Raw genomic sequence first — 23225 nt, forward strand, 5'->3', positions numbered from 1 at the left:
CATTAATATTCCTTTTATTGTATTTATTTTTTTTTTTTTTTAGATTTTTCTCCCTATCCCTGATTTATTTCAAGTTTATTTGCTGATTTATAAAAATTTTCATTTGTGACACCATTTCTTCGCCCATACTTTGTAAAACAAGACAGAGTCAAAGGATTCAGTGATTTTTCAACTTTAATGTGAGCAAGTTTACAATCAAAGCCACCAAAAAAAAAAAAAAAAAAAAAAAGGTTCACAATCCTGTAAATGTAATAGCTGCTCGTTCCGAGTGCAGAAAGCCTCCGGAACGTACAGGACCAGTGTGGAATCCAACCCGGATCGGTTCTTCTGTACACTCCAAACAAAGCTAGAACATCACAACACCAGGCATACACAAACCTCAAATACAGGGAAGATGCATGGTGAGTACACACACACACACACACAGAGGTCAGAAGAATCTTTTTTTTTTTTTCACCCCTTGCTCATTTTTATGGAAATCACACAAGAGCACTGTATAGAACACAACAGGAGATTCACCTGTTACACACGGAGTGAATGAAAGGAGGCCGATGCTGACACACTCGATGAGTACGGCTTCGTGTTAAGGGATTAAAATTGCTTTTTCTATAATCATAATGTCTGTATGCACATAAAATTCCATACAGCTACATACCTGTGTAGAATATCTGATTATTACTTAGTGTTGCTAAATGGATGCATATGCTTCAAATATTTTTTTTTTTTTTACTTATTTTTTTCCCCCAGAATATACAATAATGAAGTGCATTATACAGACAGTGTAAGCGTTCACATACAGCACATCAAAATTAGGAGATTCTACATTAGTTTCTTTTTTTTTCCCTCTCATGACAGAGTGCAAATCAGCTGCTTCACAACATTGTGTTAATAAGGTTAATTGCTGTTCTCAAAATTTCACGTACATACGTCACCAATTCCCCCACTTAAAAAAAAAAAAAAAAAAAAAGGAAAAAAAAGAAAAAAGAAAATAATAATCAATATAAGGACACGATCTGTTATATAAGTAGGCTTGAATATGGAATGTAACATAAAAAGGAATTACTTTCTTTAATAACTCAAATAAAAAGGAAGTCCTTCAATGCATTTTTTAGAAAGAATCGTTTAAAATGCACAAGTCTGATTCTGCAACACTTCTGTGAATAAAGCACAATGAGCGGAGGGGGAGAGGAGGAACTGAAGGACAGACGAACGGTGAGAATTGCAGGCGAGGCGCGGGGTTGGGAGAAGGAGAAGGAGAAGGGCGGCTCTACATGCCGTAGCCGAAGCCGGGCTGCGCTGGCTGACCGTAGCCAGCAGGGGCAGTGTAGCCATAGCCGTAAGGCTGCTGAGGAGGAACGGGGACGCTTGGGCCTGCGGTGAGCATCAGCTGGGGTGTGCCTGTAACAAGTTCAACACAAAAAAAAAAAAGATCAGCTCAACAGTCAAAATAATACAAAAAAGATGTTTAGGGAAACATTTCCTCCTCATAGTAGGAGCTGGTCCCATGTTCCTGGTTTACTTAAGTAGATTTTTTTTTTTTACTTCTAAAGGAGTACATAGAACTGGGATGCAATTATACAAGACAATCCAGTGCTAAAAACATAAATCTGTTGAATGTCACAGCTTGATATTAGTTGCTTTTATATGCTTCAAAAGTGTTCTGATCATAATAGAAAGGGAAAACTAACATGATGCTCAGTTACAATACACATTCCTGGATGCCCAATAAAACAGGCTGAACAAATGACCTCTCAAATGATAATCATACATGTGTGTATGTTTATTATATTATTATCATAATATTAGGACACTAAAACCTTATTACCTGTAAAGTGAATAACACTATCATGGCATGATTAGGCATCAATTTGTCATAACGTTATGCCCGAAACATATAATAAAAACACAGACATCTATGATAAAAATTATTTAAGGTGTCATTTGTTCAGCCTGTTTTATTGGGCATACAGGAATGTAATTGTATAACTGAGCACAACATGTACATACACACACGCATACAAAAATCGCGAATTCATTTTAACTGCAATATTAACGCGATTGATGCGGCGCGCATTTCTGTGACCATAAAAAACAAAAGGCATATAAAAGAGGTGAAATTAAAACCTACAACGCAAAATTCACGTCTTTTCTTTATTTAGATATAAAAAAAATAAATAAAAAATTATAAAACCGATGCACCAAGTTTCAGATCCGGCCCTAAAATCCGTCATTATGCGAACATCCGGCAATTAAAACCGTCCGTGTGGAAACATAGCAAAAGTTTTATTTGGTGTCCGGATGACTTGAGTATTTAAAAACGCCATAATGACTTTCAAAAACGTTTTAAAGGTTATTGTGTCTTCATGTTCCATGTTGAGTTTGGTTTCACTAATAATAAACATACATTTGTCTATGCTCATGTCTATTATAGTATTAAAAACTTGAAAAGTATTAATTTACGGTACATTTAGAACAATAAAAAGGAGTGATTCAGATGCGATTAATCCCGAGTTAACTCCTGACAATCATGCGATTCAATATATATGCATCTGCTTCTGTAGTTCTCTGGTGAGAAAGCATCAGGATTGCTGCCTCAGAGAGGGGAAAATTTCATAAATAAATAAATAGCATTTAGACTTATTGCACCACATGTAATAGGTGAAATGTAACCTGGTATAAATGTTAACTGCACTGTATTTTGTTCGGGTTTAATCTCTTTGTATTTGATATTCTGGAAAGATTGCCCATGTTCCCATCCCATGTTCAGGTAAACTTGCACCTTGGAAAAAATAGCTCCTGTGCAATGCAGTAGGTGGTAAAGGGGGAAATAAACCAAACAACTAATGTGAGCCACAGTCTCACATTCTAAACATTGCTTTCTACCAAGCAGTATTAGACCAGGGCTGTCTAATCTTTTCCACAAACAAGCGAGTCCACACCGAATTTTGCGTGTTTAAATCTAATGGTTTTCATTTTTAAAATGACTATGGCCCGAGATTGGTTGGAATGAAAACCTGCACCCACACTGGCGCTTTGTGGAAAAGATTGGACACCCCTGTATTAGACCATTTACATCATATATTTAAGAAAAAATATTCTCATGTTTAAAAATAAATAAAAAACAATGAAGTTAAAAAGAAAAGGTCAGTTCGACAGAAACACCATCTTGTGGTGATGTAAAAAGTGGAGTCATACCATAAACAATGGGTTGTGCCTCCGTGGCCTGCTCCTCCTCTTTCCTCAAAGACTCGGATGCGTCCAGTTTATCGACCTGAATGAGAGACGGGGACAGAAGAAAGATAACTAAGAAACAGGCTGCCACCCAGTGGCAAGAAATATGAAAAACAACACTCTGGCCTTTCTAGTCACAAAACAACATGACTGATGGATGGGACCATTCACAGCAGATGCTTCCGGCCAAGCTTAAACCGTGGTGCGGATGCTTTTTAAGCGGAGTGCAAGAGCACAAACCAAGCTCGTTCTACAACAGTCCAGAGCTGCTGCTGAGCATGGATCCTATTTAAAAGTATCGTTTCAATTCCAACACCATGACATGAAATGCCGTATAGATTAGTCTTAGAATAGTTCTATAGAAAGGAAAAGAAAAAAAAAACATCTGACTCGATAGAGTTTGATGGTCCCCCCCAATCAGCCACTGTGCGATTCATTTTTAATAAACGGTGCATATGTAGAAAACAGAACCCTGTCACCTAAATAGAGCTTAAAGTGGCTGAGGATAGGTGAGGTAAAGTCAATCTGATATTCACACACATTTAGTGTATATAAACAGGTGCTCCAAAAAGACAGTCCTGTAATTATAATAAATTGGAGTCTGCATTAAGTGGGAAATAAAAAGGAAACTTAGAACTCTTAAATAAATAAGGAATGGTCGTATCGTCGCTCGTGACAAAGAAAAAAAGAATTGGTTACATAGGAAACACTTAATCTGAGTCCTTGACAGTTACAGCGCAATCGTCAAGGGTTGCCGCTGCTTAGGATGAGTGCATGCTGGGTTCATGGTGGGTTCAGTTCTCTACATACAACTGGTGTGGACACTACGGTCGGTGGAAATGTTGTCGAGCAGGCTTGAAAAAAGGTCAGCAAAAGTCAAAAGGTTTCACTGGAGAAAGGGGGAAGAACACATGCCAGAGGAGTAGATGTTATTTTGTTTAGTTGACAGAGTATGTGCATGAAAAGAGAAGCAAAGTAGAAGAGTGAAGACAGAGTGACAGGAGTGAGATGGATTCATACAGCCATTCACGGCTTCCAAACGCAGGCACAGCCAACAGCCATGGTCCCTAAAGGGTCTCGAAAGGGTGCCATCAACAATGTAAAAAACACATGCGTGTAAGATCTCGGACGCGGCATACGCTAATGAAGGACCACACTTTCTCGTTACTGTAAGATTTCGGAGCGGTCGCATAGTAAGGACTGAAAGAATCTCGAAAATGTGGTCACTTCTTTCAGGGTTTCCTCACCCCTAAATCACCTGCGTTACAGTCTACACCCGGATTAGCGGAGGAATTTGAAGCCCGGCCGATTCGAAAAGGGAACGGGGCTTTGAACCGCGGTGTATAGAAAACACCGTGACACACTGGCGTCAATTTGTTTGAGCAGGCTAAATGGCGGCTGCATGAGGAGCCAATAATTGACTGCACTTCGGTATTATTAATGATGGCTCTTCGGCTACAGGTCAGAAAGATGATCGCTACTGCAGCATCTGCTCGACACAAGGTCAGTACTCTAGAGGAAACTTGGAGGAAAGTCTAGTCAAAAGGTGTGTTTTAAAAGCAGCAGAGTGATATGGGAGGGGGAAGAAAATAAAACTCATGCAGTTTCCCAAAAAGTTTCAGTCCTCCAAAACTACACAGGTTAAAAGGGAATAAGAGGCAGCCTTCACCTTTTCCTTAATTGCATCAACCTGAAAGGGAATTTAAGAGTAGCAGCTTAAGAAATTAAAGCAGACTCAACAGACCAGCATTGAAAATGCAAGAAGAGAACAATTGCAGAAATGAGCAGTAGTGTCACCCAAGATATACAGAAAGAAGGAAGGGGGGAATAATCACAGAAAATATGGAAAAAATTTAAAAAATTTAATACATAACTACAAATTTCAGGGTGCGCATGTAGCATTCCAGATGTCAATTACACTGGGGCCTTAAAAGTTTTTTTAGAGCTTCTGTATGGTGCGTTTACAGCGACTTCCTATAATTTGACGCATTTCGCTTTCCTTTTAATAGCTGTGCTGTAATATGGAGGGACTTCCTGTCCTTCCCCAAACACACACCACGAAAAACTGGTTTTCATGAGCAGAGTGAGGAGATGTAATCATAATGATAATATTAGTAAATGAAACAAATGACATCCAACATGGTGAGCTTTTTCTCTCTCTCTCTTTTTTTTTTTACATTAAACCCAATCAAACACGTTACTTTCTCCATGTTTGACCCCCAGCTCGAGTGCCTTTCTTGATCACATGGTCAGTGCTCTCACACTAACACAGTGTGGTTATGTGAGACTACAGAGCTGCACAGTGTGGTGGCTCACCTTACTGAGGTACTCCCTCATGACCTGGATGAAGTAGGGCATGGAGAAGTCCATGATGTTGTGCCTCCAGGCCGTCTCCAGCACCACGTCAGGCCGCAGGAGGTCATAGCACGTGAAGAGGCAGGCGGCGAAGCACTCCTTCTTCTCCTCCTGCAAGAACCACTGCAGCAGCTCCTCAGCCAGCTCTGTATCCTTCGACTCTGATGCGTACTGCATGGCGTCCTGTGGTGCACACGTGCGCAGAGCTCAATCAGGTTTACACCACACAATCAATTCCTGACATTAAACGAGTGCCAGTTTACCCTCTAGGTGCTTTCTTTTCCTCCCATAATTCCTAACACGAGTATAACCCGATGCTACACTGAACATACTGCTTTAGATCGTTGTGAATCGGGGGAGATTATGGGAAATGTAGGAGGAGGTGCCATTTACAGAAAAAACTGGTGTGATATCATTTTTGCACTTCAGTGAAATCGTTGTGTTGCTGCCCAGAAAACAGACCACTGCACTTGAATTCTATTGGCTTCTCTTTTCGAGGTTTACTGGGCTGACGCACACCTATGGTGAATTCTCTTGAAATATTATTGCAGCTTTTGTTTTTTGTTAAGTTTGCCGTTTCAGAGCACGTAAGTGCTGAGGAGGCGCGTGACTAAATACAGCACCCGCAAGGAAAAAACATTTGTAGATATAACATTATATTCTTGCTAGATCTAAAAAAAAAAAATAACAGTGGTCTTATAACTGCTGTTCATAGCTGTGAAATATGCTTTTGATGATTGAAAATAAGACTAGGTATAAACCACTTGATTACTACATGAAAACTAAATTTAGAATGCATCATATTATTGCAAAATGATACCGAAATCAATTTTTCTGATTGTGCATATGCTTACACTAAAAGATTTTTCTCCTTGAACATGCAGAAAAGACCGTGGGAACATTTGACTGAGGATTTCACAGCTATCTGGCCTGTGACTGCAAATCAGTTCTTAAATACCCCCGAGCTGAGCAGGGTCACCCAAAACGTACAAGACTGTGCAGGAAATATGCACCTTGTAGAGTTTATCCTTCTTGCAGAGTTCCACACTTTGCTTCCAGCGGTTGTTGCCTTTGAAAAGGTAGGCAGCAATTCTCCTGAACTCGATGAGCTCATGCTTCTCCAGGCTCTGGGCCAGAGAGATGTTATCAAAGTTGTCATAGGCATCGATGGATGTACGCAGAGCCTGTGTGTGACACCCAAAAAAACAAAGCTTAAGGATAGCCTCTATATAAACATAATAATTACTGGTTAGGTACAGAAAGCGATTAACTCTATATGCTCTAGACCTCCTACCTGGTAGTCCTCCTCGATTATGAAAAGATTGTTGAGTGCTTCGTTGACTGATTTGTTGTTGTGGTTTTGTACAGATCGCAGGTACGGTTTAACCAGAGACAGCTGTTTAACCTAAAAAAAAAATAAAAAATATGAATAAATAAAATGGGTGAATAGGACACGAACAATTCGGGCTTATATATATTTTTTTCACACACACACACACACACCTTAAAGAAGAAGTTGACAGCGCGTGTGTGATCGAGCCTTGGGGACAGTACGATGAGCAAGTCATTCAGTAACAGAGGCTTGAACTCCAGATAGAACTGAACGGCTTTGTAGTACAGTTCCACATTAGCCACCTGAAAAAAACAACACACAATATACGAGATGCTGTTAAACTGCATTAAGAGTATTTAATTACATCCCCCCACACAAACAAACGGAAGCAACTGCAGTACCTTAGTAACAATGTCTTTGAACTGGCTCTCCTTCCAGGCATCTGAAGGGTGGTTCATCATGGTGATGATCGCATTATCGTATTCCTCATACTTGTCATAGAGGAAGACCAGCTCAGCCCACAGATGAGCCTGTTCTGCTGCCCTCAGGACCTAAAGCATGAAACACCACAACACTATAAAGTAGTACAAACAATATGTATCATGTTTAATAGTGCAGTCAATATAAATAAACCAGCTATACTTATTCAACAGTCGAAGCTATTTCACCTTGGGAATATTGACTCTGGACCAAAAGAGTTCCAAGTGCTCCCTCATCTTCTGTGGCTTGAACTTGGAATAGAGGATGGCCAGCTCAGTGAACATGCCCATGTGAGCCCGCTCAAGCCCCAGAGCCGCCTCCAACATGGTGATCAGCTCCTCGAAATAGCCACGATCCTGAAAGTAAAATGACACGCACACCGATAAACACTCCTGCTGCAAAGACCCCTAAAGAAACCCTAATGTACTATAAACATGTAGGCCATGAGAAAATATGGAGATTGGTCACCTGGTAATAGTTAATAAGCTCCTCAAGTTCATCAGCATGGACCACAATATGGAGGCCGCACATCTGTGCCAGACGGAATTCCTTCCCATCTACGCAGGCAAAACAGACCTGGGAAGAAAAAAAAAAAAAAAACAACAACATTTCACACACTGTGAACTAAAAACTAAACAATAGATGACGAAAGCCTTCATTAAAATAAACCTATAAAGCACCTGCTGAGGAAAATAACCAGTTATTACACTTAACCACAGCAATTAGGTGAGAACATTTTGGGAGCGCGTGCGTGCTCACCTCTTTCCAGGTTCTTGTGCTGTTGGCCTTGCGTGCTCCGTCCACAGCAGCTTGATACTCTCCTAGGTGGACCAGAGTGGAAGCCAGGCGGCCAAAGTTGGACACGTTGTTGTACAGCAGCTTAGCTGCCTCGTACATCTTCTCATCGTAGCACCGATCACCAACCTGAAGGACAAAAAGAAAATCAGAACGCGTATCTGGTACCTAACTGTAGCATAAACTAGCAGCATTGAAGAACAGCATCTTTTTTTGTACAAGCTACAATAAAGCGTATACTTGTTGAATGTGGGCGTTGTTTGGGCCGTTGATGAACTCTTCCAGTTCAGCCAGGCGGTTGGTTTTTGCCAATGCAAAGATCAGCTCGGTCTCTACGTATGACTCACGGGCCTTCTTACGCGCCATCAGCAAGAACTTCACCAAATCCTCCCAGTTCCCTGTGAAAAAGCGGCAAATTCTCATTATATAAAACATTTTGCCTGCAAACCAGTATTACATTTTTAGACAGATGATTAAAACTTTTCCAGTAGAAATCACACTGCCCTGAGGTTAAACTAATGATTCATTACTTTATTTCCCTTTTATCACAGTTTGATAGAAAAAGGAAAGGATGATTAAAGAGAGGTTCAGAGTTCTACAGCGAGAGGAAGACGTGTATAATAATGCAAAACACTAAACCCAAACTAAACTGGAGGCTTACAGCATTAACAAAATATGGATTCTGTTTATAAATTTGCTTGTACTCTAGATATTGTATTTCAACTGTATAAAACATTTGCATATAAATTAGTCAAATGTATTTTTTGCACACAGCAGTCTGTGAATAAGATATTTGTCTGTATTTACCGCTTTGGGCTGCAGCATGTCCCACTTCCATGTATGCTGATGGGTCATCGGCCTTGATGTAGGAATCAATGGCTTCCTTTACCAGACCCTTCTGCAGCTGAGCTTTAGCCAACTGGCTCCACACCGCAGGTTCATTGCAGCGTTCAGCAAACTCATAGGCCCGGTCCAGGTTGCCAATGTGCTCAATCAGGACCTGCCACAGAAAATTGACCAAAACTCAATCTGACATCCAAAAACTGCTTCAGAGCATTTGAGCAAAATAAATAAATAAATAAATAATAATAATAATAATAATAAAGGCTCCTTGAGACCGACCTGCACTGCAGATGTGTTGACATCAAACTTCCTGAAGATGGCAAAAGCCTCTTCAAAAAGCTCGTTGCTGATGGCGATGTTGGCAATGTCAGGGGCATCGTAGTTATCCAGGCGGTTGATGTACTCCATTACGCGGGTGCGGTCGGCTTTGATAGCAGTCAGGATCAGGAGGTTTTGCAGGTTCCTGAGCAGCGACGGAGTTAATATTAAAACCAACAAAAAAAAAAAAAAAAAAGGAGATTGAACAGGTCGGCAAGACATTTGTTGTCCAACTGCGTACTAACCTGTGCTCACTGAAAACAGAGTTATCCAAAACGATCTTCTCAAGAAGTTCAATCAGCTCATTAGGCAGATCAGCAGTCATGAAGGCTTTGACTGTAACAGACACCTCTTCTGGGTCCTGGGTCTCCGAGAGCGCAGTCTGCACCACCTGTAAGAATAAATGAGGTTAAGATGAGTATAAAATGTCCTCTCAGGAATTTAAGACGACATAAGAGAGCAACTTTAATCTCTAGAAGTAACAAGTCACTTGTGTACCTGGTCAATCAGTGGCCTTCTGAAAGGGTTGCTCTCCAGGAGAACGCTGGCCCACAGCTCAGGATCCTTACGACGCACCAAATACCGAGACAGACTCTTGAAGAGGGAGTTTTCGTTGCATACCTGCGAATGGGACAAAAAAATTATGTATAAATGTAGAAAATCAGCTCCGAGACACATTTCACAAATCAACAAATAAATCTAAAAGCGGTCAGTTCAGGACAACTACGCAATCAGGCACAGTTTCCTTACATTAATAAGCTCTTGGTCACACTGTCCTCTCTCGTAAGCCACACAAGCCAGATGAGGGTCCCTCTTTTCGCAGTACTTGCCCACCACACGGCTGTCATAGTACGGGTTCTCTCTCAGGAATCGCTCAGGGTTATTGTTGCTGTCAATGTAGATTTTAGCCAGGGCATTGTGCGTGGCAGGTTCTTCACATCCCTCATGAATACGGGCTTCCAGCCAGGGCAGCAGCAGCTTCAGTCTGGCATCAAAAAATAAATAAATGTACCAGGTCAGAACACATTTGTATTGCACACTAGTTTTTTACAAATAAAAGAACAGATATGAGCAATGACATACCTGTTCCTCTTTTCCACCTCAGCCACCAGCTCATCGGTGGAAAACTGTCCTCGAACGACCAGGATCAGGTTCTTAATGACGTCCTCTGAACAATCCACATCCAACAGCCCACCAATCACCACAGGTAAGCGGCTGGGGTTCACCTGATCCGCAAATACAGATGTTTACAAGTTACTTTAAAGCCTTGAAATGCGCAAATGTGGATTTTAACGTTCCTGGTGAACCTTGGAGACCGGAATGGACTTTACCTTCTGCACGTAAATCTCAATGTACTTCTGCAGATTGTTGCGGTACAGATAAAGGACCAGGTCGTGGACAAAATCAAAGCGATCACACACAATGATGAGAGGCAGCTGATCAGTCAGTTTCGCTTCCTACATACGACAGTAAAATAAACAGGAAATTAGATGCTAAAAAAAATTATATATATGAACAAGACAAAACAATTAGAACTTTCTGGTTCCATACCTTAAGGAAATTCTTCACACGCTCGGCATCGTAGCAGTTACTCTCCCGGCAGATTCTCTCCACCTCTTTGATCTGTCCAGTTTTACAGGCTGCCTGAATGTACTTGAAATGCACCTCTGGGTCCTGACTGAAGTTCACAATGGAGCCAAGAAAATAGAACAGACCTGCGAAGCGCACACACGTCCAGGCATATTACTCGAATAACTATTTTAACTGGGGTTGGATCACCATCTTCAGTTTCTTAGAAATAAAAACTCACCTTCAAAGCTCTTAAAAGACTCAAAGAGCTCGGTGAGAGACTGGGTGGTGAGCTGCTCATGATATTTGGAGGCCACCTGGACGCATATCTGCAGGTTCTGGCGGATGTTGGCCGAAAGCATGGCTCTCAGACACTCCAGAGAGTCCTCCACTGACAGCGAGCCAAAAAAGTTCACCAGCCACTGCAGACAAAACATGTTCGACTTGCTTAATACAAACTGCATGTGTGAAAATATACCAAAGCCCTCTTTAACAAATGCAAAAAGTAACATTTAGTGGAATGAGTCAGAACAGATATCCTGAGACTACAAGCCTTAATTCAAGGAAAACAAAGCAGCTGCTTCATTATGCAGCTTTCACTTGCATCTTGAAGCTGTTTGATAATCTCCTAGTTCGAAAACTTTAAATCTCTGTTTTAATTTCAAAAGTAGCATTGGTTGCTTTGCGCATGTAGAACATGGCACATTTTCCTGCTCTGCCGGGTTCATTTGGGCTGATCGAAACTGAGAAATTGCACTCGGGTTTTAGTGTTTTTAGTCTACAGTTCGACTGCAGTGAAAAACGACGAGTTCACATTGTAGCAAGTGCACCAAGAATAGCAAATTATGTGCAGCGTCCTTCTTCAGACACAAGCTACCACCCTGCACAACAAACCATACACGGAGCAAAAGAACCTTTAACTGTACTTATTCATATAATTATTAAAATGACATATTTAGCACTAGCCATCTCTGCCATATTCTGGGATTTTCCAAACGCACTTAACACTGGCTGCGCTCCATAATTATACATGACTCATAAATGAAAACATTTTTATGACAATCTTTGCAATTCTATACTCTGTTACAAGCCAACATTTTTCTGTAGCATGGTTTGCTTAATTATGAACCTATATAGCAAATAATGACCAAAAGAATCAATTTCACTGTGACTTGTACGCCGTAACCTAATAGATGTAAAAGTATTTTCAGTGTATTAAGTCTAGTGCTGGCTTCTTCTTAAACTACAGTCACAGATCATATCACATTATACATCACAATGAGCTTGTGCTTAATGTGCTTCAGGTTTATTCTGAACTGGAAAGATCTGTGCTTTATGATGTATTGTGCATACACCTGGGCACTTTACAGGACTGATTATTCTTTTTTTGATCATACTTATGGCATATCAATTCAGTCCCCTGCATAGTGATTGTTTTTATTGATCAAAGAGTACATTGCATGCTCGGTGTCTACCTCGGGGTTCAGCAGGTGGGTGTGCACCACAGCGCGTTTGATGTCATACAGGTCAGTGTAGTGTTCCAGAGCTCTCTGAAGCAATCCGGCTTTCTCACACAGCTGGGCCACATGGGCTCGGTCGTAATGGGTGAACATTTGGTTTCCCAGAATAGCGTCAGCCACCTTAGAACAAACAAAAACATCGGTATGTACACAGCTCAAATAAAGTGAAAGGAGAAGACGATCAAATGTCCAGGTCGATGTAAATGAGAAGGAAACGGGTGAGGGTGAAAAATGACCTGCGGCGCATGCATCAAGTTCATCTCCAGCAGACGCGTCTGCAGTGGGCCTTCAGTGGGTCGGTTGTTCTTTAGAGCGTCCAGCAGGAAGGAAGTGCACTGCTGGATCAGGTTATACTCCATGAACACATCCACGATCTGAGAAGGTGGATAGAGCATGCATCAATTTAGTACAAAATTATATATTATATATTTTATATATAAATTCCCTAAAAAATATATATAAAAAAAAATACTGTATAAAAAAAAAAGGGAGACCTGGGTAATATCCGCCAGTGGTTCCTCATCCTGCACCAGCATCTGGGAGAACTGCAGGCCCTGCTCCGGACTGATCCGCATCACATTTCGAAGAAGAAAGATCCAGTCTGGAGTGTAGCCGACCTGCAGGATGGAAAATAGGGGGGGGAACAGAAAGGAACTCAAGATCACAAGCTGCATTATTCTTATTTAAAACTATTAAGTGAACTATAAAATGGATTACGTTGAGCATATCTTAAAAAAAAACCAAACAAAAAAAAAAGGAACAATTGAAATTTATATTTTAAAACTGTACATCATTTAAATTTGGCCTGCTAATCAACCCACCTTCTTTGCATACAGTACAATTTTCTGGAACTGGCCAGTCTCGGCAAAACACTGAATGACCTTGCTAGGGACATTTGCTCTCAGATAGACACTGAGAGCGAGAGTTGGGTCCACAGACTTCACCAAATCACCCAGTTCTTCAGAGCACTCGAGCTGAAACCAAAATAAATGCAGTTTTCGGAATTAGCTTAACAGGAGTCACACATTTTACTGCAAAGCCAAAAAATAAATAAATATAAAAATAGATCTTCAGGCCTCTTACCTTATCTTCCTTCAGCCATTTTTCCAGCAGCTGCTTGCGGCCCTGCTGCAGTACAGGCCTGCAGAGCTCCAGGGACTCAAACTTGTTCAGCTGACCCTGATCCAGTAGGATGCCGAAGTACTGAAGCAGCGGGGAGGTCTGGCCCGGCTGGGCGGGAACACTCTGGAAACGCCGAATGGTGTCTGGGGTCCGCAAAATGCCCTGGAAAGCAACAAAAAAGGTTAACATTCCAGGCAAAGGTAGAACAAAATAAATAAATAAATAAAGCAAAAACATCCTGATACCTTTGGTGCATTGGCGGCTACTTTGGCAGCCTCGGAATAGTTGCCCCCTGCGAACAAAGTGTTGAACTTGCGTGCAAAGAGCTCCTCAGCGCCAGCCAAGTTGTTACGTACAGCCATGCGCAGTGCCAGATCGGGGTTCTGCAAGACGTTGGTGATGTAGGGGATGATGTTCTCCTCCTCCACGCACACCGAAAGCACCTAAAGAAACACAGGTAGGGATTATATAATGCGAGTAACCTGCTACAGGAAGCAGTGGGGATGATGACCCACATGCGCATATAAATAAACAGAGATTTAGGGCACCTTATCTCACATAACTTTAAATAGTCATCCTGGTTACTTTTTTTGGTTCCACCTTTTATTTCTTTTTTTTTTATTATTATTATTTGTAAACGCATTTATAATTGTACACACAACTAGATAACTGTTCTACCAAAACAAAACTTGACAAATTGAATAGAGAATAAAGAGAAAATCACATGGTACAGTAATCCCCTGTTTATCGCAGTGGTTACGTTCCAAAGCCGCCTGCGGTAAACGGACGCCACCCCCTAAAAATGCTTTTGTTTTTATTGCTTAAGCCGTAAATCATTCTCCCACACACTTTAAACACATACAGGATTCATTTTCAAGAATACAGTAATTATATTTTTATTACATTTCATCATAAAACACAAAGGTTTTTCGGTCTATCGCGCTATCCGCCAGAGATCCGGGAAAATCAGCCAAACTAATTAGTTATGTGGCAAATGCAATTCCGTGATAAACCGCGGGCGCCAGATATTTTTCTGTATGTATATTCTATAACTTCTTAATATTTATCCACAAAAACACACACAAGTGATTGTGGTTACATTTGAAGGAAAGCAAATTCCCAGTGATGGCTTCGATTCCCCCCCCCCTCCCGTTTCGATTTTCGCAAAATGGCAGAAGTTGCTGCACAAATTACTTTATTGCCATTGTTAATGATTACTCTGAATGGGAATGACTATTAGTGCTTCCTTTTACTTCTGTTAAACAGTTCAAGTAAGCTTCTCATTTTGTTAACTTTGTACAACTTACTTAAAAGCAAAAAAAAAAAATCAAAAATGTATACCACATACTCCAAAACAAAAGTTTAACAAAAAAAAAAACAAAACAAACAAAAAGATTTATTGCAAAAATAATTTACAAAATAAAAAAATAGAATTAACAGACATTCAAGAGGGGGGGGGTTGGGAGAACAAAACACATGTCTGGCTGGCTTCACTGGCTTCTCAGAGGAAGTATGTGTTCACCTTTATATCTCCCAGCAGGGAGCTTTTTTTTGATAGGGAAAAGCTAGTGAGTGAGAGGGAATTGGCAGGTGACCAAATGGAGAAAGTGTAAGGGGTGGGGGGGGGTGCACATGATCTCATAAGATGACTGTACATCATCTTATTGTCATTTTTAAAGTAATACTTCTTATATTCACAAAATACCACAAATAATATTTAGTTATCAACTAAAAAGCCTGGTTATTGACTAAAATGTTAAAAGCTACACTGACTACCTTTTAGTAAACACACAGAAACTGGAATTTGGAGCTGAACTGAAGACCCTGGAGTTGAGAAACTGTAACTCTGCTTTACCCCAAACAAGGTTTGTTTTTTAATTAGAGATAAATGCACCTAAACATTCATTCACAAGTTGCTTTTACCTTAACAGCCCAAAAACATACCAAGTGCATTTAATCAGGTCACCAGGTTTCACCAAACATTACAATAGTTTACACTTCCAGAATGCTTGTATCATCTGACCACAGAACATTACACCTGCACCAAGGCTTTGCAAAACGTATTTGATGTATTGTGTACTTTGCTCATGATGAGCTTTTTTTTTTTTTGGTGAACCTGTTTTATTAAAATGCCACCCTTCGACTTTGTCTCCCTCACAGTCATCCTCGGTGTGCACGAGGACGGTGTGGTCATGCGACCACTTTCTAGCAACGTTCGAGATTGTTTAACCCTCATTATGGCTTTGAGTGTGCTTAATGTTTAACTGTTTAGGTAGCTATATCTATTGAAAGACATCAGGTCAATGTTTGTTGGCCGTTTTCTGCTGAATCTTTGCTTTGGCGAAGAAAGACAGACATTTTTATTTGTGCAATGTCATATTCGCAACCCAGAAAGGGAGAGATGGGAGGAGATAAAAAAAAAGTTTTCATCTTGTCAAAAGCAAGAGAACTCTGTGAGACAGGTTCATTTTAAAACAGATGAGAAACCATAAAAAAAAATTATATTACATATTCTATTGTGGCTTTTTGAGGCAATTCGTGTGTTTCGGCTAAAGAAAATGCAAGCAGTTTTCTAGAGTTTAAACTGAATTAGTATAATGTTTCCTTTATACAATAATTTCATTTTAATAAAGGGAACCTTTACTGCTGTTCAACATCAAAATGTTTTGCTTTTCTGTGAATGAGTGGTGGAGGCATTAAGTTTTCAGATTATCCATCCATCTAAGATTCTTGGTTTGAAAGAATTAGAGGGGAAAAAAAGAGAAAATATTCATTTAAACCTGCAGATAAACTAAAAATTTTGGAATCGGTCCAACCAAGGTCAAGGTCAAAGCATTTGTAAATTATGTTTTAATGTTGTTAAAATGCAAATTAGACGCAAAAGGCATTAAAACATGTCAAATGCCTTGACCATCAACTTTATCTGAGAAATATTTTTTTCTCTCTCCACCAATTTTTTTAAATGAGTTTCCTTTAAGTCCTTTATAGCAGTACAGATTTACTGTCCACTAAGAATAACTCAAAATGCAGCCACTATTGTCTAAATAACAGGCAACAAAAGTGAGTACACCCTGAGTGAACATGTCAAATCTGTGTCCAAAGTGTCAATATTGTGTGTGAGCACCACTGTTATCCAGCACTATCTAAATACTCCTGGGCATAAAATTCACCAGAGCTGCACAGGTTGTTGCTGGGATCCTCTTTCTCACGCCTCCATAATGACATCACAGAGCCGCTGGACGTTAGCCACATGGTGCTTCTTCACCTTCTGCTTGATGACGCTCCACAGGTGCTCAATAGGGTTCAGGTCTGGAGACATACTTGGCCACTCCATCACCTTCACCAAGGCTGTTGTCATCTTGGCAGTGTGTTCGGGGTCGTTATTATGTTAGGAAAACGATGTTTAGGGCAGTTTCTGAAATGAGCGCATCATGTTCTGCTTCAGAATGTTGGAATCCATGTTTCCACTTAATGAACCGCGGCGCCCCAGTACCAGCAGCACTCATGCAGCCCCAGACCAAGATGCTACCACCACCATGATTGTCAAGACACAGGTTTCTTGATGCTCCTGACCAGGGTGTCACCACACATGCAGGACATGTGTCGGTTTCTTGAAGCAGCTTCTGCACCTGACACACAGCACGAGGAGTGAACTTTTTTGATGGACCCTTGTGAATCTGTTCAGAGTGAAACCCGTCTTGGAAAACCTCTGTATGACCTGGTCACTGTACTGTAACTCGGTTTCAGGGTGTTACTGATCTTTTTATAGCCTGGGCATCTTTGTGTAGAGCAACAATTCTAATTCTGAAATCTTCAGAGAGTCTTTACCATGATGTGCCATGTTAAAAATCCAGTGGTCAGTATGAGATAATCTTACTCAAAGCACCCAATTTTAACTGTTTTAATACAAGACACACAAATTTGAATAGCCCTGTCAAGCAAACAAAAACATGATGAATAGGACATTTGGCTTTGCATGGTTAAGCGACGTACAGCTATCATCACTTAGGGTGTACTCACTTTTGTTGCCAGTTACCTAGACAATAATGGCTCCTTGAGATGTTGCTAAAATGTGAGGGCTGTACTCACACATACATATATATATATAAATAATAAAATAAATAATATACACACATAAAATATATAAATAACTGCAGTGGCTTAACACATGGAGAAGCATTATGGGGGGAGAACCAAGATTTAAGAGGATTAGAGATCACCACCACATCCCACTGTTCACATAATGCTGTAGCCTGTCGTGCACTGGCAGCCGCAACTGTAGCTCTTGGTATCAGTGGATTCCAAGGTCGTACAATGAAGGCTCGTGGACAGAGACGGAAGTATAACACATGCAGGCTTTAAACAGGTCTCGAGGCTTGGTGCTGTTGGGAATAGGCTAGCACAAAAGTAGATTTAATAAGAAGACATGGCTACAATGAAGCGTGGTCATCTTTCTTCTCGCTCACTGCATATTTCATGGCTCGGAAGCCCGCGCTAGAAAATTATTCATCACCTGGACGCATCAGGTTACAGTAAACAGCAGGAGCACAATCCTGAGACTACCGTTGAGGTCCTTGGAGCGGATTACTCGTCCAATTCAAAAGGCCTAATAGGATAAATTCACGGTTTGCTTTTTTTTCTCTCAACAATCCAGAAAAAGAGAAAGCCACAATACCTGTCCCTTCCTGTTGACACCAATAATGCCTGATGTAGCCTCGTGAGGAGCGGTGACGAAGATGGTTTCCCCGCTGATCCTATTCATGTAGATGCAGGTGCCAGTTTCAAGGTCATACAGGTGGATGTAGCCATATTTGGTGATGAGAAAAACCACATCCTGCTTGGGACTGATCTACAGGAGCGAAGAGAAAGGGGGGGGGGGAGAAAAAAAAATTAAATTTTTTTTTTAAATGACATCTGTGGTCTCTTGACAGCATGGAACAGAAAACACACATCATTCAACTGGTTATTGAAATATGCTCTGTAATTTGCTAAATATGGACTCTGGTTACAAAATCTGTTCTTTCAACATCCTGCAACGACATCTTTCAACGACATGTGATAAAATCAGAATGATGCAACTTTATATAGAGAAATACTTTTTATAAAGAAAAGGAAGTTTACCTGCATAGCAACAGGGAAGTCGTTTTGGGCTTCTGGTGGAAAGAAAACGTCTACGGCTTTCTTCGGGAAAGGCTGGTTGCCAGTTGGAGGTGTTCCGACTTCAATAATGTGCAGCTGGAGATTTTACAAAAATATATATTTTTAAATAATTAATTCATTGGATAGCAGACAAAATACATATTTAAATCATTTTAAGGAATAAGGTTTTAGACCTTTCCTCCTGCTTGGCCGCGAACAGCAAAGCAAAACAGCGTGGATTCTTCAGCATTTCCTTCCATTTTGAACTGAGCAAAGCCTGCGGCGTGGCCCTCGATAGGCTGAGACACCTTCCTGTCCACAGAATACAGCTGCATGGCTCCAACAACACGGTTTTGCTGCAAAAATGAAACAAAAAAAATTTTGTTAATTCTAATCCTTCTTTACAAGGTTTATTAAAAATAAAGTACTGAAATTGCTGCATAACTATCATCAATTTGGTTCTAGTGTAGCATCTCGAAAAATCTGTAAAAGTAAACAGTCTCGGTGACCTAATTATTTCCAGATTTCCTCGCCACACCCTCATTTTAAACAGACTTGAAGTGCTTGAAACGGGGCCTACTTGTGCAGAAATCCCAATGAGAAGAAGCCACTTCTGTTTGGCGTCGGTGCGATAGTTGATGATTTGGCAGCCTGCTAAGCTGGAATGCCGGTCGAACACTTTAACAGGTTGCGAATCTCCTTCCATGCTCCAGTGGTAGACGGCGTTGTCCGTTACGAGCGCTACGGTGTTCAGGGAGATCCACTTCCAGAACGTCACGTCGTCGGTCATGGTGTGCGCCTTCATCTTGCTCTTCATTTCGATGTTGAAAATCTGGAGGGTTTTCGCCGCTGAAATGCAGAAAACAGAGGAGACGTGAACGCTTCGGAGGCGTAGCCGAAGACTACGCTATTTTAATTCATGTTTAGCACACATCACAGACAAACAATGTGTCTTTAAATGTCAAAGACGTGTCAAAGTGCAGACGGCATAACTTAGGACAAACAGCTGCAGTGCAAAGAAAACCTCAAGCCCCAACACCGCAAAAACATTCATTCACACACACACACACACACACACTTTATTTATTTATATATATAAACCTTTACTCTGCATTTACTCCAATTCTCGTTTCTACTGTGATGTTTTAAATTAAGTGATTACCTGATTCAGAAAATTTCCCTGACATTATATATATACATATATTAAATCTAACTGTTGTCTCTTCAAATTTGTATTTGCCTTTGTGGTTTTATAAATAGTTTAAAAAAACAAATAACATCCATTCATTATTAAAAGCCTTGACATTGTGAGAAATTTTTGAAATCTGTTGCCTCTACAGGAATTACAGCACCGAGTGATTCTCAGGCAGAACAAAAGCTATGACTTCACCTTTCTGTTCTCTCGCACTTAGCCTACACAAGCACCTCATTAACAGCTGAAAATATCCCTGTTTAATATTTGTATTGCAAGCACAATGGCAAAATCAGTACAAGACTGGAGCGACTAATGACAAAATGGGACCTCATTAATCACTGACTGAGTAAAGTGCCATGTTTCAGCACTTAAGTTAAGGTCCCCCCCCCTCCCCGCAAAATCTCAATCTATGGTTCCCTACACCTGAATCGAGATTCTGCACTTATTCATTTGTCCAGTCCTGAAAAAGATTTCACATTGCGGTTTGTGAAACCTGCAATCCCGCCCCCAGTGCACTAGCTACTGAAAAGCTCACACATTTCACAAGAAAAGAAAAGAAAAAAAAAATAAACTGCACAATTCAGTATAGATGAAATTTAACTCACCGTCTGCAAACATAAGAAAGCAGTAAGGAACAAAAGAAGAATAAAAACAAGCAAAAAACAGACAAAAGCATTTATGACAGCAAGACATTTCCAATGAGTACTTTATGACTACTATTAAAACATCAAATTACTGCAACAGGCAGGCAAGTGTCAGGGAGCGGACTTTATCCAAAATAAAACGGGCATAGCAGTGAACATGAACAAAATCTCGTGTGTGTGTGTGTGTGTGTGTGTGTGTGGGTGGGGGGCACTATATACAGTATATATATATACACACACACACGTGCATATATGTGTATATAAACTTTATGCAACTCAGAGACACAAACTACGAGAATGTAATAAATTTGAATGTAATAAATAAAAAAAAATAAAAAAATAAAAAGGGGGGGGGGGGGGTGTTGTAAATGACAACTTTTTATATAACGAGCAGAATGTGGCTGCGGTGTGGCTTACCTTTAAGGGCGATCACTTTGCTGGCCGGGTTCATGATTGCGCTATCTGCAGAGATGGGCCTGCGGATGGGCGAGTTGGGGTCGCTCATGTCGATGATGACCACCTGCGCTTGCTCTCCGACCTTTTCTCGCACACAGATGAACTTGTCCGACTCCATAGTGAGGGTGCTGAAGCCGATGTTCGCTGGGTTGATGCCCAGGTTTTGGAGCTGATGATGGAGGAAAGGAGAGAGAAAGAAGAAAAAAAAAAAAAGACAGGGGGGGGTGGAAGAGACATAAGGCGTCAAGATTGAGAGTCGATTGAAGCAGGAGCAGTGGTATGTACAGGAAATCCTGCAGACATTCTGCAACACTCAGCAGAATCCTGGGGAAAAAAAAATTCGCTGTTTTGCAGAGAAGTGGCATGAAATGAGGATTGGGATAGTGACAAATCCATGCAGTGGAAGTGATTTTTGAGACCTGATTTTGTCTTATTCTGATCCTTGGTGTTCAGAATAAATGGGTTAAAATGGCCTTCTGCCATGAAGACAGCAACACACCCTTACTTCGTTGGTTTTGCGATGAAATATCTATCCATCAAAGGTTGTATCTATTAAAATATCAAGTCATAAATGCCAAGGATTGTTGTCCAACACGAAAAAAAAATGACAAACCGCTTGAGAATTCCGAGGTGATTTTTCACTGACAGCGGTGTTCAAGATGCCTGGGCCGCTGGCTAATAGTCTCTCAAGCTAAGCTAGTCAATAATTCAGCTAGTCACCTGAGCGAGCGCCGTGTCACATGTAATCTAATACACCAACTTTATACATAGCATTTAGACATTGTTTTTTTCGATCATTTTTAGAATGAATCGGCGAATAAAGCGCCGAGAATGAGGTTGAGAGGTTCATAAACCCATAGGAGGTCATTCATTTGGCTCAAGCTAGCACTAGGCGTACTCGGTATGCTCGCTAACTCAAATCGACGAGTTCATTCGAAGTTTCCTCAAATCCCCAATCCTTATTTTGAACTATAAATATATACTTTTGTAATAAATATATATATTGTTCTGTGCCTTACCTGCAGGTGCTCTTGAAAGCGAATAGGCAGAATCTGAGCCATGGTTAGTTTTCTGCTCTCCCGGCCAGATAGCTAAGCTAGCTTCTCAGTGCGACCTCCTCCACGGACACCGCAATCAAATACAACTAGGCTTTAAAAAAAGGGGAAAAATAACGCGGCGGATAGAGGAGACACAAGCACTAATGAAGGATGTTTCGAGGTGTTACGCGAATGGCGCCGGTCCTGTCCCAGGAATGGCTGATTCTCCTTTTTCCTCCTCCGCTGCTGCTCGAGACGGAAACCAGCGGACCCAGAGAGCTGAAGTCCTCAAACCCGCAATGGCGGCGGAAACGCAGGAAGAGCCTCAACACGGAAGCGTCAAGACGACGAAGGACAATCAACCATTTTGTACAACTAGAAGCAGGACCCGATAGTTTTCGAAGTAGCCACGTAAAGAGTTTGAACCAGCGATCCTTTTGCACCAGGGTTTCGAGCGCCGAGTGCGGTGTAAAGCCCTCAATTAAATGGCTAATTTTATTTTTTGCCACATCATTCAGCGGATTACTATTACGTCACTTCCGGGCTGTTTCGCAAACGCACTAGCACACACCACAGTACTGGATAAGCGCGCGAGACGGCTGAGCTGCAGCGCACTGTAGCCTACTATTAAGTGGGGAAGTATGCGAGTATGGGCGTAGACATGAATTGATATAAAATCTCAGGTATAAATCGTGGCTGGATGGATGGATGGATGGATGGATATATATATATATATATATATATATATATATATATATATATATATATATATATATATATAACATAATAACCACCTGCCTAATATTGTCAGGCATTAATCGGATCAGACCACACTGGCCAGATGTATCAGTGAGCCTTGGCCACACATGGCCCTGTCACCGGTTCACCACTGTTCCTTGCTTGAACCACTTTTGAACAAAATGTTCACTTGCTGTCTAATAAATATCACCCACTAACAGGTGCCATGATGAAGAGATAATCCATGTTATTCACTTTACCTGTCAAAACGTTATAAGTTCATCATTTTATGGCTGGTTAATGTATATACCTACACACATGATCTATAGGAGAACATATTTGACAAAAACTAAATTTGAGTAAGATGTGTGTAAGGTACAATAAATGTAGGGAACTATAGGATATAGAAATGTAAAATTTAAAGGTGTACATATATATATATATATATAT

The 23225-nt window shown here is 40.7% G+C and overlaps 1 protein-coding gene across 2 annotated transcripts; it reads right to left on the reverse strand.

The window, feature by feature from the left end:
- Positions 1-156: 156 nt before the first annotated feature.
- cltcb (clathrin, heavy chain b (Hc)) lies at positions 157-22640 on the reverse strand. 2 transcript variants are annotated; one of them, XM_083549606.1, is made up of 33 exons: positions 22020-22612; positions 20962-21169; positions 19286-19554; positions 18900-19061; positions 18688-18801; positions 18242-18415; positions 13812-14009; positions 13528-13728; positions 13266-13418; positions 12939-13061; positions 12681-12818; positions 12400-12564; positions 11166-11346; positions 10907-11070; positions 10687-10812; positions 10439-10581; positions 10106-10340; positions 9854-9976; positions 9601-9746; positions 9317-9500; positions 9002-9194; positions 8435-8592; positions 8159-8323; positions 7868-7975; positions 7588-7755; positions 7321-7470; positions 7090-7221; positions 6881-6991; positions 6600-6770; positions 5548-5769; positions 4901-4921; positions 3196-3271; positions 157-1398 (listed from the first exon to the last, which is right to left on the reverse strand). In XM_083549606.1, exons 1-33 carry the CDS (start codon positions 22059-22061, stop codon positions 1268-1270), a joined length of 5055 nt encoding a protein of 1684 aa, XP_083405732.1. In that variant the 5' UTR covers positions 22062-22612; the 3' UTR covers positions 157-1267. The 2 variants fall into 2 exon arrangements, with proteins under 2 accessions (XP_083405732.1, XP_083405733.1); XM_083549607.1 differs by lacking the exon at positions 4901-4921 and having other exon boundaries at positions 22020-22640.
- Between the last annotated feature and the right edge of the window lie 585 nt (positions 22641-23225).

This window comes from Silurus aristotelis (assembly GCF_946808225.1).
Source record: "Silurus aristotelis genome assembly, chromosome: 8".
Lineage (NCBI taxonomy): Eukaryota > Metazoa > Chordata > Actinopteri > Siluriformes > Siluridae > Silurus > Silurus aristotelis.

Bases quoted from the DNA above. Each gene is read 5' to 3' on its own strand.
- cltcb (XM_083549606.1), bottom strand. From the start codon at position 22,061: ATGGCTCAGATTCTGCCTATTCGCTTTCAAGAGCACCTGCAG. The intron at 19,555-20,961 runs GTAAGCCACACC...TCTGCATTTCAG, and splicing joins CAAAGTGATCGCCCTTAAAG to CGGCGAAAACCCTCCAGATT. The intron at 1,399-3,195 runs GTATGACTCCAC...AACTTGTTACAG, and splicing joins GGCACAACCCATTGTTTATG to GCACACCCCAGCTGATGCTC.